This window comes from Camelus ferus, chromosome 18, assembly GCF_009834535.1.
Source record: "Camelus ferus isolate YT-003-E chromosome 18, BCGSAC_Cfer_1.0, whole genome shotgun sequence".
In the NCBI taxonomy this organism is placed as follows: Eukaryota; Metazoa; Chordata; class Mammalia; order Artiodactyla; family Camelidae; genus Camelus; species Camelus ferus.
Genome location: NC_045713.1, coordinates 32,974,492 through 32,987,526, shown reverse-complemented (window position 1 = coordinate 32,987,526; position 13,035 = coordinate 32,974,492). Strand labels below are relative to the sequence as shown.

The 13,035-nt window shown below is 39.1% G+C and overlaps 1 protein-coding gene across 3 annotated transcripts in view; it reads left to right on the top strand.

Moving 5' to 3' along the window:
- Nucleotides 1-216: 216 nt before the first annotated feature.
- Nucleotides 217-13,035, top strand: part of ACSM1 (acyl-CoA synthetase medium chain family member 1) — a 30,608-nt gene continuing 17,789 nt past the window's right edge. The window contains exons 1-3 of one of the 3 annotated variants that reach the window (XM_014552899.2): nucleotides 217-371; nucleotides 3,387-3,681; nucleotides 10,667-10,877. In XM_014552899.2, the coding sequence (XP_014408385.1) occupies nucleotides 3,490-3,681; nucleotides 10,667-10,877 (403 nt within the window). In that variant the 5' untranslated portion in view covers nucleotides 217-371; nucleotides 3,387-3,489. The remainder of the gene's footprint in view (nucleotides 372-3,386; nucleotides 3,682-10,666; nucleotides 10,878-13,035) is intronic. The other 2 variants (XM_006177290.3, XM_032460932.1) reach the window with 2 other exon arrangements.

The window sequence follows — 13,035 nt, the reverse complement described above, 5'->3', positions numbered from 1 at the left end:
AAAACATTGGAGGTACTGGACTGGGGAGAAGGAGCAGGTTAGCCTCAGAGAACTTGCAAAAGTGCTCCGTTTGGCTTTATTTATTCATTCACACTGCAAGGCATGCCCACAAGAATCGGAGAGTACTATATAGTTTGTTTTTCGAACTGATTTTTCTCTCAATGGGAGCTTGTGATTGCTTTCTGCCCTTTGCTACGTGAGTATCTCCTCCCCCTTTCAATGATTCAATTCCTGCCAAGTTCTCCACCCCAGCGGTGGCCAGGAAGTAAGTTCTGTTATATGAACACTCCTGGAAACTTCTGATCAGAGAGAACTGAACGTGCAAAGTCCCAGTCCAAGACCTAGCCCAAGTGTTTCATAGACAGTATCAGGTAAGACAAAGGTGAATGACACCTTATTTGGGTGGGAATATGTGTGTGTGTGTGTGTGTGTGTGTGTGTGTGTGTGTGTGTGTGTATCTGTCACAGGGCAGCAAAGTGTATACAGAGCCTTGAACTTAAAATCTGAAGGCCCAATTTCAAATTCTGGCAATGCCACTTACAGACCTTGGGCACGTCTGTTAACTTCTCTGACAGTTCATTTCCTTTACTGCAAAATGAGAATGATGGTACTGAGTGAGAGGGATCGATGCGAACACGCATGTCATACACCTAGCACCATGGCTGGCTCATAGGTGATCGACTGAATGTTAGACAGCTCACCAAGTGTGGTGAGATGCATTCCAGTTAAACTCACAGTCCCGTTAGTTGAAGAATTCAGATCAACGTCAACTTGCCACCCCGTGATTAGAACTTAACACTTGATCACAATTACCTGACTGTGTACCAGATACTTTTACCTGCTATCTGGTTTCTTAAATGTGGTGAGCTGTGTGAGGAGGGTGCTAAGGGGAATAAAAAAGACCCAGAAGATCAACACTGGAAAGAAAACTCCACTCTGCAGAAGTTTGTTCACATTATACAAAAAAAAAAAAAAAGCTTTTTAATTATCTAATTTGGGGGTTGGCTTCAGAATTTGCTGGGAGCTAGAGAGCACCTCAACATTTATTGAGCCCTTATTGTAAAAGTGTTATATAGATTATCTCACTAATCTTTGTGGAAGCCAGATAGCAGGCATTATGACTGTGCCCCCCAAGTTCAGAGGCGTAAATGGTGGCCAATACCTCTTAGCTGGTAGACAGTGGAGCCGAACCTTGCTCTGTAACATTAGGACCCCCTATAACACACTAAGTATGTCGTCTCATAAAATAAATAGCTTTTCCAGTCCGAATGCTTGTGAAATCAAAGCTCTATTGCAGGACCTCTTGGCACTGTGTACCAGTCATATGGGATTGGGTCCATCTAATGCCTTCATTTTAACTTAATTACCTCATTAAAGATTCTGTCTCCAAATAGAGTCGCATTTTGAGGTGCTGAGAGTTGGGACTTCAACATATGAATTTTGAGGGGACACAATTCAGCCCACAGCAAAGGATTCATTTCCTCATTATTACTCTTCCTTTTGTTTTGGTTTTTAGCCACTTATTAAAGTGTTGTGTACACTCTCCTTGAGTATTTTAAGGAAGATCCTGAGGTTACTTATATACCTTTGTATAAAAAGAGAAACTGATGTTCTTACTCTAACTCAGCTCATGCCTGTGGAGGGAGGTATGTGTTGGGAAAAAATAGCAGAGCAGTCAGGCTTTTAGAACCAATTCTGCTACTAAGTTTGTCTTGCAACCTAGGGGAAATTCCTGTCCCTCTTGGGATGTTGGCCAAATCAAGATTTTTAAAGTCAAAGATCCCCAAGGATTGGACAGGTACAGTAAATGGAGAAGCAGGTGGGTGTGACAAAATGAGAAGTGGCAGAAACTATGTCAAATTAGAGAACCTTCCATGTAAATTGAGCAGACAGTTCTCAGCTCCAGTCAGTTGGTGCCAAGTTGAAACGAAAGCCCAATGTTGCTGGACCTTCTAAGCTTTCAGGAGAACTCTTCAAGGCTTTTAAATAAAATCTCCTAAATTTTAAATATTGGCAATTCAAAATATTTCCTCCAAAGACTGAGGGCTAAAGGTAATATGTCTGAAGACCAGGTTATGGGCCAGCTAATATCTTAGGATCTTTCTTCCTTCAAGTGCTCTGACAAAACAAAAGACAGTACTGTTGAATGACTGGCACTGAAATGGAAGGGGGCATACTTTAGTTCACGTGGCCCAAGGATCCACACTGTCAAGCAGGGACGAAACTAAGGGGTGAAACTTTCACATATCTCTCGTTTTTTCTGCAGACAGACAATAGCAGTGTTCTGAGGGCAGCAACAAAATTAACTGGCATTAGGTTACTATGGGTCTAAACAAGTTGAAAATAAATTGAGTCAAGTTTTACCAATCTGTTCTACAGGTCTGTTGTCAGATAGTATCATCTTACTGCTGAAACTGAGGAGGAGGGAGCTTAATTGTTTACCATGATAAAGTGCTTGAACCTCAAAACTATTTCTGACGTGGCTTTCTTCCAATTTTCACAATCAAACTTTAAGAAGGACCCTAATACATGAGGGTTTTGCTCCCAGGTAGAAGCATTTGTTGGGATCTGGAGTGACAAGTTTTACTTCATGGGTCAAGTGATAGATTGGTAATCGTTGCCTGGAATGCTGTCCTGGGAAAGACCCTGGTGTCAGACCCCAATCCAGTAGGGAAGTCGCTGTGATATTAGCCTCGTCTGTCCTGAGTATGGTTGGGCATATTTGTCAATATTCTTACAGCCCCAAGTGACAGGACCCCAGTCTCGGGCAGGAAAAATTGCTGGCTCATCGAATTCAGTTCAGGATATTAACAAGAGAAGGGCTGAGGTGAAGAGGGGCCTTAGGAACAATATGAACCAGCAAACTGAATGCCTCTGAGATACTCTCTGCTCCTTATTTCTATGAAAATTTTACACAAACATTTTGGAGAGGGTTTATGATTCGCCCAGTTTGGATTAAAAAAAATCGTGGGAAATGACTGCTTGACTCTGGACCAATCAACTTTGGACAGGTGGTGGAATCATTTAAAAACTTGACAGTTTCCATGAGAACCACATATTTGGGTTCAGTGGGAAGAGAGACCTCCAGAGCAAGGATAGTATGAGATACAGGACTTTCAAAATGGTCAGTTTCTACCAAAATGAGGGCTACATGGCTGCCGTCCCAGGGGGTGAGGGAGAACAAGAAGACCCTCAGGGATGTGTGCCAACCCTATCTAGTAGCTACAGCCCTGCCCTATCATTTTTTTTTTTTTTTTTGCCTTGTGATTCCTCAGTTGAGAAGAGAAATCCCACCTAAATCAATAAGTTGTGCCTTCCAAATTCCAATGAGCTCAAATAAAGCCATCACTCTAGCAATTAACCAGGAATACGCCTTCATTTTGCAGAGGAAATTCCTGCTCCAGCGATCAACCTATTCGCCATCTCTTCCCAAGGCAGGTGGTGAGCTGAGAATTCTGTGCCTGCTTCCTGAGGACTGCTCCACCCACCATGCAATGGCTAATGAACTTCCGAGTCCTCCGGGGCATCCTCAAATCCTTCCATGGCTTCCACCCTGCCCCTCAGCGCCTGTGCAGCCGGTTTTTATCAGGACCTGGAGCCCCCAGCTGGAATGACTACGTTAGACCCAAGGAATTTAATTTTGCAAGTTATGTATTAGATTACTGGGCTCAAATGGAGATGGTAAGGAGGCACCCTTGATGGGGGTGGTGAGAACAGGATTTGCTTCACTGGTCTTATCTTGCCCCTTAGAAGGCTTAGGGGCACTGAACCAAGAATGGCTTCTGACTAAGCTTGTAAGTGTCCTGAGAAAAGCTTATGTTTGGGGGTTCATTTCCCAGCCTGGACAGTTCTCTGAGCCCCAGTGATTTTATCTGTGAAATGGAGATAATTTCATTTAAGAAACAAGATAGCAGGTGAAAGTATCTGGTACACAGTCAGGTAATTGTGATCAAGTGTTAAGTTCTAATCATGGATTAGCAAGTTGACGTTGCTCTGAATTCTTCAACTAACGAGACTGTGAGTTTAACTGGAATGCATCTCACCACACTTGGGCTTGACTTCAGGATACATCCACAGGGAGGGGACTCCTGATTGTGCACATGAACATCTGACACATATAACTAAGTCATATCATCTGTCTTCCTATGAGGATGGCAAGTGCAGCTGTGGTCCTCCCCATCAGATACAACCATGAGCGTGGCTTCAGGGTGTGTCCAGGGAATCCAGTCTCTGTGGTCTCTGCTGAAAGACACACATGCTTGGTTTGTCTTTTCCCAAGAGACAGACCAAGAGAGAAGTGGTGACACTAGGATTTGGGATGGACAATGGGTGGTGTTCCAGCTACTAAATTCCAGCTGGTGATGTTCACATCGTGAAAACTCACTCAATGCTGTCTTTGTACAGAAGACTGAATTCACCTGAGGTGGAGGCAGAGAGTTGATGTATTTTTAATTTCCCATAAACAAACGTTCATAGGTTAGCATTCGAAGCTTATGTGCCTTTCACAGGGACTTCTTCCCTACCTCCTTCTTTTTCCTTTTTCTGAATTTTCATGGTAACTCCAGGGAAAATAGAGCCCTCAGTTAGGAAGAGCATTTTTTAATGTGCCATGTTGAGCGCTTTGCGTTTAATATTCTGATTAAATGGGCACTTTTATTATCCTCACTTTCTAAATGGGGAACCTGAGGTTCCAAATGTTCAAATAACCTACAGAATAAGCCAAATAAGTGAAGGAGCAGGATTTAGGTCCAGGCTGTTGCGTTCTATGATCCTCTGCCTAATCTGGTCTCATAATCTGATCATGTCAAAACATCTCTGCCTTCAGACTATAAACTGACTTTCATCACTGCCCATCCCAAAAATCTGGTTAAGACCTTTTGAATCACAAGGTGGGCCAGAGAGGGAGGACACAGAGAAGGCGAAGTGATGCCATCACTTTTCTCTGCATTTATCTTCATAAAAAGTCCTACACATAAACCCATGGAGATAATAACCAAGTGAACATTTGCCCAGAGAATCCCCCATCTTTGTTAGGTTTTATATCACCTTTTTTAGTCATTGTCAGTTCTCCATACCTTCACATTTTTCGTATCCCCAGCATCCCCATCTCATTAATGTTCATTCTCACAACACTTCTGACCTGTCTGCTTCTACTTTTCCAATTGTCTTAATGAAGATCAGTGTCTCTCGAGTGACGTGTGGTGCCTGACACTTAGCAGTCCCTTAGTACACTTTTGTGTCATTAATTAATTTTGAAACATACCTTGTAAGCACAAAAGACCTTCCAGAGGGCATGAGTGCTCCCCGGATACCAGAGTCCACGCCGGCTTCCTGTGTGATCCCTTACAACTTAACAAACATCATTGATCCATAGCCTAATGAGCAACACAACCCAGATCATAACAAATTACATAATTTATTTTGACTCCATTTTCAACACATTACACTTGTAAAACCTTTAAGTTAGAAATCTAACAGTTTACTGTGATTTTTTTTTTAAGTGTAAGACAGCCAACACAGGTCCAAGGGTGGAATACAGTCACTTATTCAGGCCACCAATTTATAACCCCTGACTGTCCTTGGAAATTAAACCTTATATTAATTTCTAAGGCCCCTAGGCTCCTAGGATTTTGCACGCCAGTTGATTCCTGAAGTAGCCTCCCACATCTATTCATGAGAGGTCACATTCATGTCCAAAATCATTCATTCTGTCTCTTTGATACTTCATTCATTCATTCAGTTAAGATTCAGTGAATACCTAACATGCACCAAAGCATTGTTCTAGAAAATAGGGGTAAAAAAGTAAACAACATACAATTCTTCATTTTTTCTCTTTGGATAGTGTGATTCTCCACTTCATGTCCCAGGATAGGTAAGCAAAGCATTAAGTGACATTAACTTCTGTTTGTTTCAGCAAAAGTCATGACAGGAGCAAATTTGTCCTACCAATGTTGATGCAATTTAGTATTAAATATTGCTCAATCAGTATAGTCAAATATCTACAAACCACAAAGCTTAAGAAAAGCAACAGCTGAATGTCATTGCCACATAATGTCTGGCTCTTTTTTCTATAATATTTCCCATAAGAAATTGATTTATATGCTGACAAACTTTCTAAATTTCTTAATATGCAATAGTCATGTCTGTCTAGATTTTTTGTGGGCCAATGGGTCTGTGTTTTGTGGTTCTTGAATTTAAATCAATCAATCTATCTATCTATCTATCTATATTTTAGTTTTTTTTCCTGGGTGGGGGGAAAGGAGATAATTATATTTATTTATTTATTTTTAGAGGAGATACTGGGGATTGAACCCAGGACCTCATGCATGCTAGCATGTGCTATACCACTTGAGCTGTACCCTCCCCTTAAATCTATGATTTTATATAAGTAATTAGTAACAATCCTATTCATTTAGTTAATCCATATGAATTGATACTCAGTAACTGTGTTTCCTAGTTTGGCATATCATTTGATGAGCCTGTAAGAAGTATACATATTTCTTATCAATGGCAATTTACAAAAGAGTAACATGCCATTTATCATAGTAAGTTATATGTAAACCACTTTCTTTGTAAGTTAAATTACAATCAATTAGATATGTAGACATATTTAAAATAATTTGTTTGGCTATAATCTACATCCAGCAAAGGTAATTACTGTCTAATTTAGAAAAAAATTGTAAGTTTTATCTAAAGAAGTGAGGTTTCAGGTCTTATATTTAAGTCTTTAATGTATTTTGAGTTTCTTTTCTGATCTCATCTTTAGTTTTTTAATTGAAGTATGGTTGACTCACATAAAAAATAATAAGTGTACAACATAGGTGATTCAATATTTTTATACATTTCAAAATGATCACATGATAAGTCTAGTTATCTGTCACCATACAAAGCTATTAAAATATTATTGACTACATTCTCTATTCTATACATTATATCCCTGTGACTTACTTATTTTCTAGCTGTAAGTCTGTGACCTCTTAGTCCCCTTCACTTATCTCATTCATCCCCCAACCGTCTCCCCTCTGGCAACTACCAGTTTGTTTTCTGTATCTAGGAGTCTGTTTGTTTTGTTATTTTTGTTCATTTACTTGTTTTTTAGATTCCACGTGTAAGTGAAATTATATGATATTTGCTTTCTCTGTCTGACTATAAGATCCACTAGTTCTATCCACGTTGTCACAAATGCCAAGACTTCATTATTTTTAATGGCTCAGTAATATTCTATTTTGATATTAACCCCTAATCAGATACATCTTTAGCAAATATCTTCTCCTATTCAATAGGCTGCCTTTCTGTTTTGTTGATAGCTTCTTTCACTGTGCAAAAGGTTTTTATTTTGATGTAGTTCCATTTATTTTTGCTTTTGTTGCCCTTGCCTGAGGAAACAGATCCAAATAAATAGTACAAAGATCAATGTCAAAGAGCATATGCTGCCTATGTTTTCTTCTAGGAGTTTTATGATTTCAGGCCTTATATTTAAGTCTTTAATCTGTTTTAAGTTTATTATTGTATATAGTATGAGAAAGTATTCTAGTTTGATTCTTTTGCATAGGGGTCCAGTTTTCCCAAAATATTTATTGAGGAGGCTATCTTTTCCCCATTGTATAATCATACCTCTTTGTTGTAGATTAATTGAACATGTTAAGGGTGGGTTTATTTCTGAACTCTCTATTCTTTTCCATTGATCTATGTCTGTCTGTACCAGTAACATATTGTTTTGATTACTATGGCTTTGTAGTATAGTTTGAAATCAGAGAGCAAGATACTTCCAGCTTTGTTCTTTTTTCTCAAGGTTTTTTGTTTTTTGGGTTTTTTGTTGTTTTTTTTTTTTTTTTTTTTTTTGGCTATTTGAGGTCTTGTGCATTTCCATGAAAATTATAGAAATTTTCCAAGTTTTGTGGAAAATGCCATTGCTGTTTTTATAGTAATTACATTAAATCTGTAGATTGCCTTGGAACTATGGCCACTTTAACAATGTTAATTCTTCCAATTCATGAGCTTTCCTTTGTGTTTAATTGATTTTTTTAGTAGTATGCTCTCATTTCTTTTTCATTGCCTTTTGTGTATATTCTGTAGATAATTTTTTGTGGTTACCATAGGGATTACATATAATATTCTAAAGTCATTACAATCTATTTTGAACTAATAAGAACTTAACTTTATTCACATACAAAACCCTACTCGTTTCCAGCTTCCTCTCACCTCCCCACATGATGTTATTGATGTCACAAACTCATCTTTACATATTGTGTACCCATTATAGATTTATAATCAACTGTTTTTATGCTTTTATCTTTTACATACTGTGAAAGAATAAAAAGTAAATTTATAAACCAGAATTATAATAATACTAGTTTTTATATTTCTCTGTGTATGTATCTTTATTAAAGAATTTTATTTTTGTATTCAAGTTACTCTCTAATGTATTTTCGCTTCAACTTGAACTCTTTTTAATATTTCTTGCAGAGAAAGTCTAGTGGTAATAAACTCCCTCAATGTTTTTTGTCTGAGAATGTCTGAATTTCTCCCTCATTTTTGAAGGATAGTTTTGCTAGATACACAATTTCTGGTTGACAATATTTTTCCTTCCCCATAACTTTAACTATACAACCTGCCTGTCTTCTGGCCTGCAATCCAGTGATAAGCTTATTAAGAATTTCTTATACATGATGAGTCACTCTTCCTCTGCTGCTTTCAAGATTTTTTCTGTCTTTTATAGTTTGATTGTAATACGTCTCTGTGTGGGTGTCTTTGGGTTTTCCTGTTTGGAGTTCACTGAGCCTCTTGCACTTACGTATACATCCCTTTCCTCAAATTTGAGGAGATTTCAGCCATTAATTATTCAAATAAGTTCTATGTCCCGTTTCCTCTCTTTCTTCTCCTTCTAATACTCCCAGAATATGTATATTGGTCTGTTTGTTTGTGCCCATAAATTCCTTAGGCTCTGTTCACTTTTCCTCATTTATTTTTCTTTTTGCTCCTCGGACTCAATAATTTTAAATAACTTGTCTTCAAGTTTACTGATTCTTTCTTCTTCCCGCTCAAGTCTGCTGTTGAGCCCATTTGTGAAGTTTTCAATTCAGTTATTCTATTTTTCAGCTCCAGAATCTCTGTTTGGTTCTTTTTAATAATTTGTATATCTTTGTTGACATTCTCATTTTCTTCATATATCATTTACCTGATTTGCTTAGTTCTTTGTGTGTGTTTTCCTTCAGCTGTTCCAACATATATATGATAGTTATTTTAAAATCTTTGTCCAGGACCTGAAGCCTATGTCTCTTTAGGGTCAGTTTCTGGAGATTTATTTTGTTACTTTGAATAGGCTATGTTTCTCTTTTTCTTTGTAAGCCTTGTGATCTGTTGTTGAAAATTGAATATTTAAAAAAAAAAAAATCCAGCTGCTTCTCTCCATCTTTGCAGACTGTCTCCATGGAGGGAAAGACTTTCAGTAATCTGCCCAGTATGAAAACTTAAGGTCTTCTTAGGCCCTGTCTGGTACATGTCTTTCCTGGGCTTATACATTTGCTTTTTCCCCTAGTTTTCACATACACATGACTGCTTTTCATATTTTTTTTTTAAGTCTCATACCTGCTTCTTCTTGGGACCTTAGATGTTCTATTATATTCCTCTCTCTGTAGTCTCTTCCTATAGGTAACCTCAGGTCTACAGTTTCCACACAGTGTGACACCTGCCACTGCTTTTATATAGCTACAACCTGGTATTCAAATGATGTTATCATTCCCATATGAGCTCCAAGTCAGACAAGACAGAAACCAGTTCCTCATGCAGCCTCCACTAAAAAAGCCATATTGTTGCAAACAAGTTTCAATATTTCCCATCTATCCCACAGGAGAGGCTGAGAACTGGGTACCTTCCTCCTGAACTGCACCACAGCAGAGAGGAGGTGGTGCAAGAGTGAGCAAAACACACCACAAAATGTCTTGCCATTTTGATTGTGTGTTTTCACTGTTTGAGCACTTGTTGGTTGCTACACACCCTTGACTGTTTCTAGAGTTTCAACAAAGCTATCTTAGTTTATTTTTATTTTCTTGATGTTTTTGTGAGGGAACAAGGGCCTGAAGCTTCCTAGTCTGACATCTTGCATCTCTAGAGGTACCTTAATTTTAAAAGACACTTTTCCCCAAATATTCAGGAATTAAATTATCCTCTTTCATTTTGTTGTAATAATAATAAAAGCAATTTTACTGAGCACCTACTGCATGCCAGGCACTGTTATATATACTTTACTTTTAAAAATTACTAATTTAAACTTTATTACTTTACTTTTAAAAATAACTAATTTAAACTTTATTACTTTCTAGGTAGTATTATTATACCCATTTTATAGGTGAGAAAACTGAGGCACAGAGAAACACCTACTGTCCATATGGAACTAAGAGAGACACATGGAGGAATAAAATTTTAAGGCTCCAACAGGTGATATGAAGGCTTTTCATGTGATCTGAGAGAAGGGGACTACAGTAGACCAGAAGTCGGCTGGATCACACCTCCCCCCAGTTTCTTTTGGCTCTACAAATGCTTTAAAATGGGATCTCAGTCCTTGAGCTGTACTCACACTGGAATGTAACTATGTTAGTGGATTGGCCAAATTAGTGCCCCTTTCCTTCAAAGCAGGAAGTAACATGTGACGTTTGATCTTAACCAGGAGGGCAAGAGAGGTCCCAACCCAGCCCTGTGGTGGGTGAATAATCAAGGGGATGAACTGAAGTGGAGCTTCAGAGAGATGACAGACTTAACCCGTCGTACGGCCAACGTCTTGACACAGACCTGTGGTCTGCAGGAGGGAGACTATCTAGCCTTGATTCTACCTCGAGTGCCCGAGTGGTGGCTGGTGGCCGTAGGCTGCATCCGAACAGGTCAGTGAGCCCAAGGGACCCCAGTAGACCTTAGGGCTGGCCTCAAGCCAGCTGGTCCTGAAATATCAGGTACTTTCTCTTCCCTACCTTTTCTCTTCTTAACAGTCTTTCTTTTTCTCAGACTCTCTCAACTATAATTATACTCATTCTCATTCTTACACTCACACACTCTCAAACAATGTCTTAATTCCCTCTCATTTATACACACACACTTTCTCTTGCACGAGCTCAGACATTTTTACCACTTTTTTTTAAAGATTCATCAATTGTTAACATTTTGCCATGCTTGAGCCCTTCTCCACCAGTGAGTCATTTAAGAATCAGTTGCAGACATTGTGATACCCCTGAACACACATCTGCTAAGATCCAAGACAGTCCACTTATAGAACCACAATAGAGTTAACACAGAAGGAGTTTAACACTGCTGCAATAGAGTTACCTGAGAATCAGCTTCAAGATGGCAGAATAGAAGGATGTGGAGCTCACCTCCTCCCATAGATACATCAAAAATACATCTACATGTGGAACACTGCTCTCAGAATACCTAATGAACTTTGGCAGAAGATCTTGTACAAGTGGAACTACAAGGAAAATCATCACAAAACTGGGTATGAGAGAAAGAAGAAGAGGAAAAGGAAATTGGGATGGGACCGTCCCTTCAGGGATGGAGTAGTGAAAGAGGAAAGGCACCCTCACTCTGCGGAGCCCTTTCTCCAGTGGGGAGGTAAGCTGAGCTAGAAGGAGGGCTTCAGAGGCATGGAGGAGAGCACTGGAGCCACTCTGCAGCAGACAGAATGGAGGGAAAATGGCACAGACGGTCCATGCAGTCCCTAGACTGATGTGCGAACCAGGTGGCATGTGCCGGGATTGGATGCTGGAGCTTGGGCTCCAGACAACCGACTCGGTGAGAAGACTGGGGTTAATAGCACAGAGGCAGCCTCAGGGGCTTCAGCGTGGTATGGGTTGAGGTGGAGAGTTTGTGCAAAATAGCCTGGGTCTGCCATAGAAAGCCCCACGGTTGGTGCACATGACAGGAGGGCCACAACACTGCCTGCAGGGTGTGGCTTGGCTGGAAAGTCTCTGTTGTTAACATACTCTCACACAGGGAGGAGAGGGTTGTTGTCATAGCAACTGCCTTCACTCACAGGGCATTCCCTGGCCGTAAAGGCCCCACTGTTAACAAGCTCTGTAAGCCCCCATAACAAGTGATAGACAACAGCAGAGAGTATTCTAACTTCATTGTTTTACACACAGGTTTCCACAATAAATGCTGGAGAGGGTGTGGAGAAAAGGGAACCCTCCTAGGCTGTTGGTAGTTTGGTGCAGACATTATGGAAAATAGTATGGAGATTCCTCAAAAAAACTAAAAATAGACTTACCATATGATCTAGCAATCCCACTCTTAGGCATACATTCAAAGGGAACTCTAACTTGAAAAGATACATGCACCCCAATGTTCATAGCAGCGCTATTTAAAATAGCCAAGACATGGAAGCAACCTAAATGTCTATTGAAAGATGACTGGATAAATAAATTGTGGTATATACACAATGGAATACTACTCAGCCATAAAAAAGAATAAAATAATGCCATTTGCAGCAACATGGATGGACCTGGAGATCATCCTACTAGGTGAAATAAGCCAGAAAGAAAAAGAAGGATGCCATATGATATCACATATATGTGGAATCCTAAAAAAAAAAAAAAAAAAGAAGAAGACATGAGTGAACTTATTTACAAAACAGTGACACACTCACAGACATAGAAAACAGACTTATGGTTACCAGAGGGAAAGAGAGTGAGGAGGGACCAGCTGGGAGTTCGGGATTTGTAGATACTACTATATATAAAATAGATTAACAAAAAGTCCTACTGTATAGCACAGAAAACTCTATTCAATACCTCTTAATGGCCTATAATGGAAAATAATATGAAAATGAATCACTATGCTGTCGACCAGAAATTAACACAACATTGTAAATTGACTTCAATAAAAGTTTAAAAATATAGTTACCTAATATGCATTCATAATCAAAATTCCTCATTGGCCCAATGATGTCCTTTATAACATTTTTCTGTTTGAATCAAAAATCCAATTGAGAATCATGCATTGCATTTAGTAGTCCTTTAATCTAGGATGTGTGTCTAGCCTTTTCTA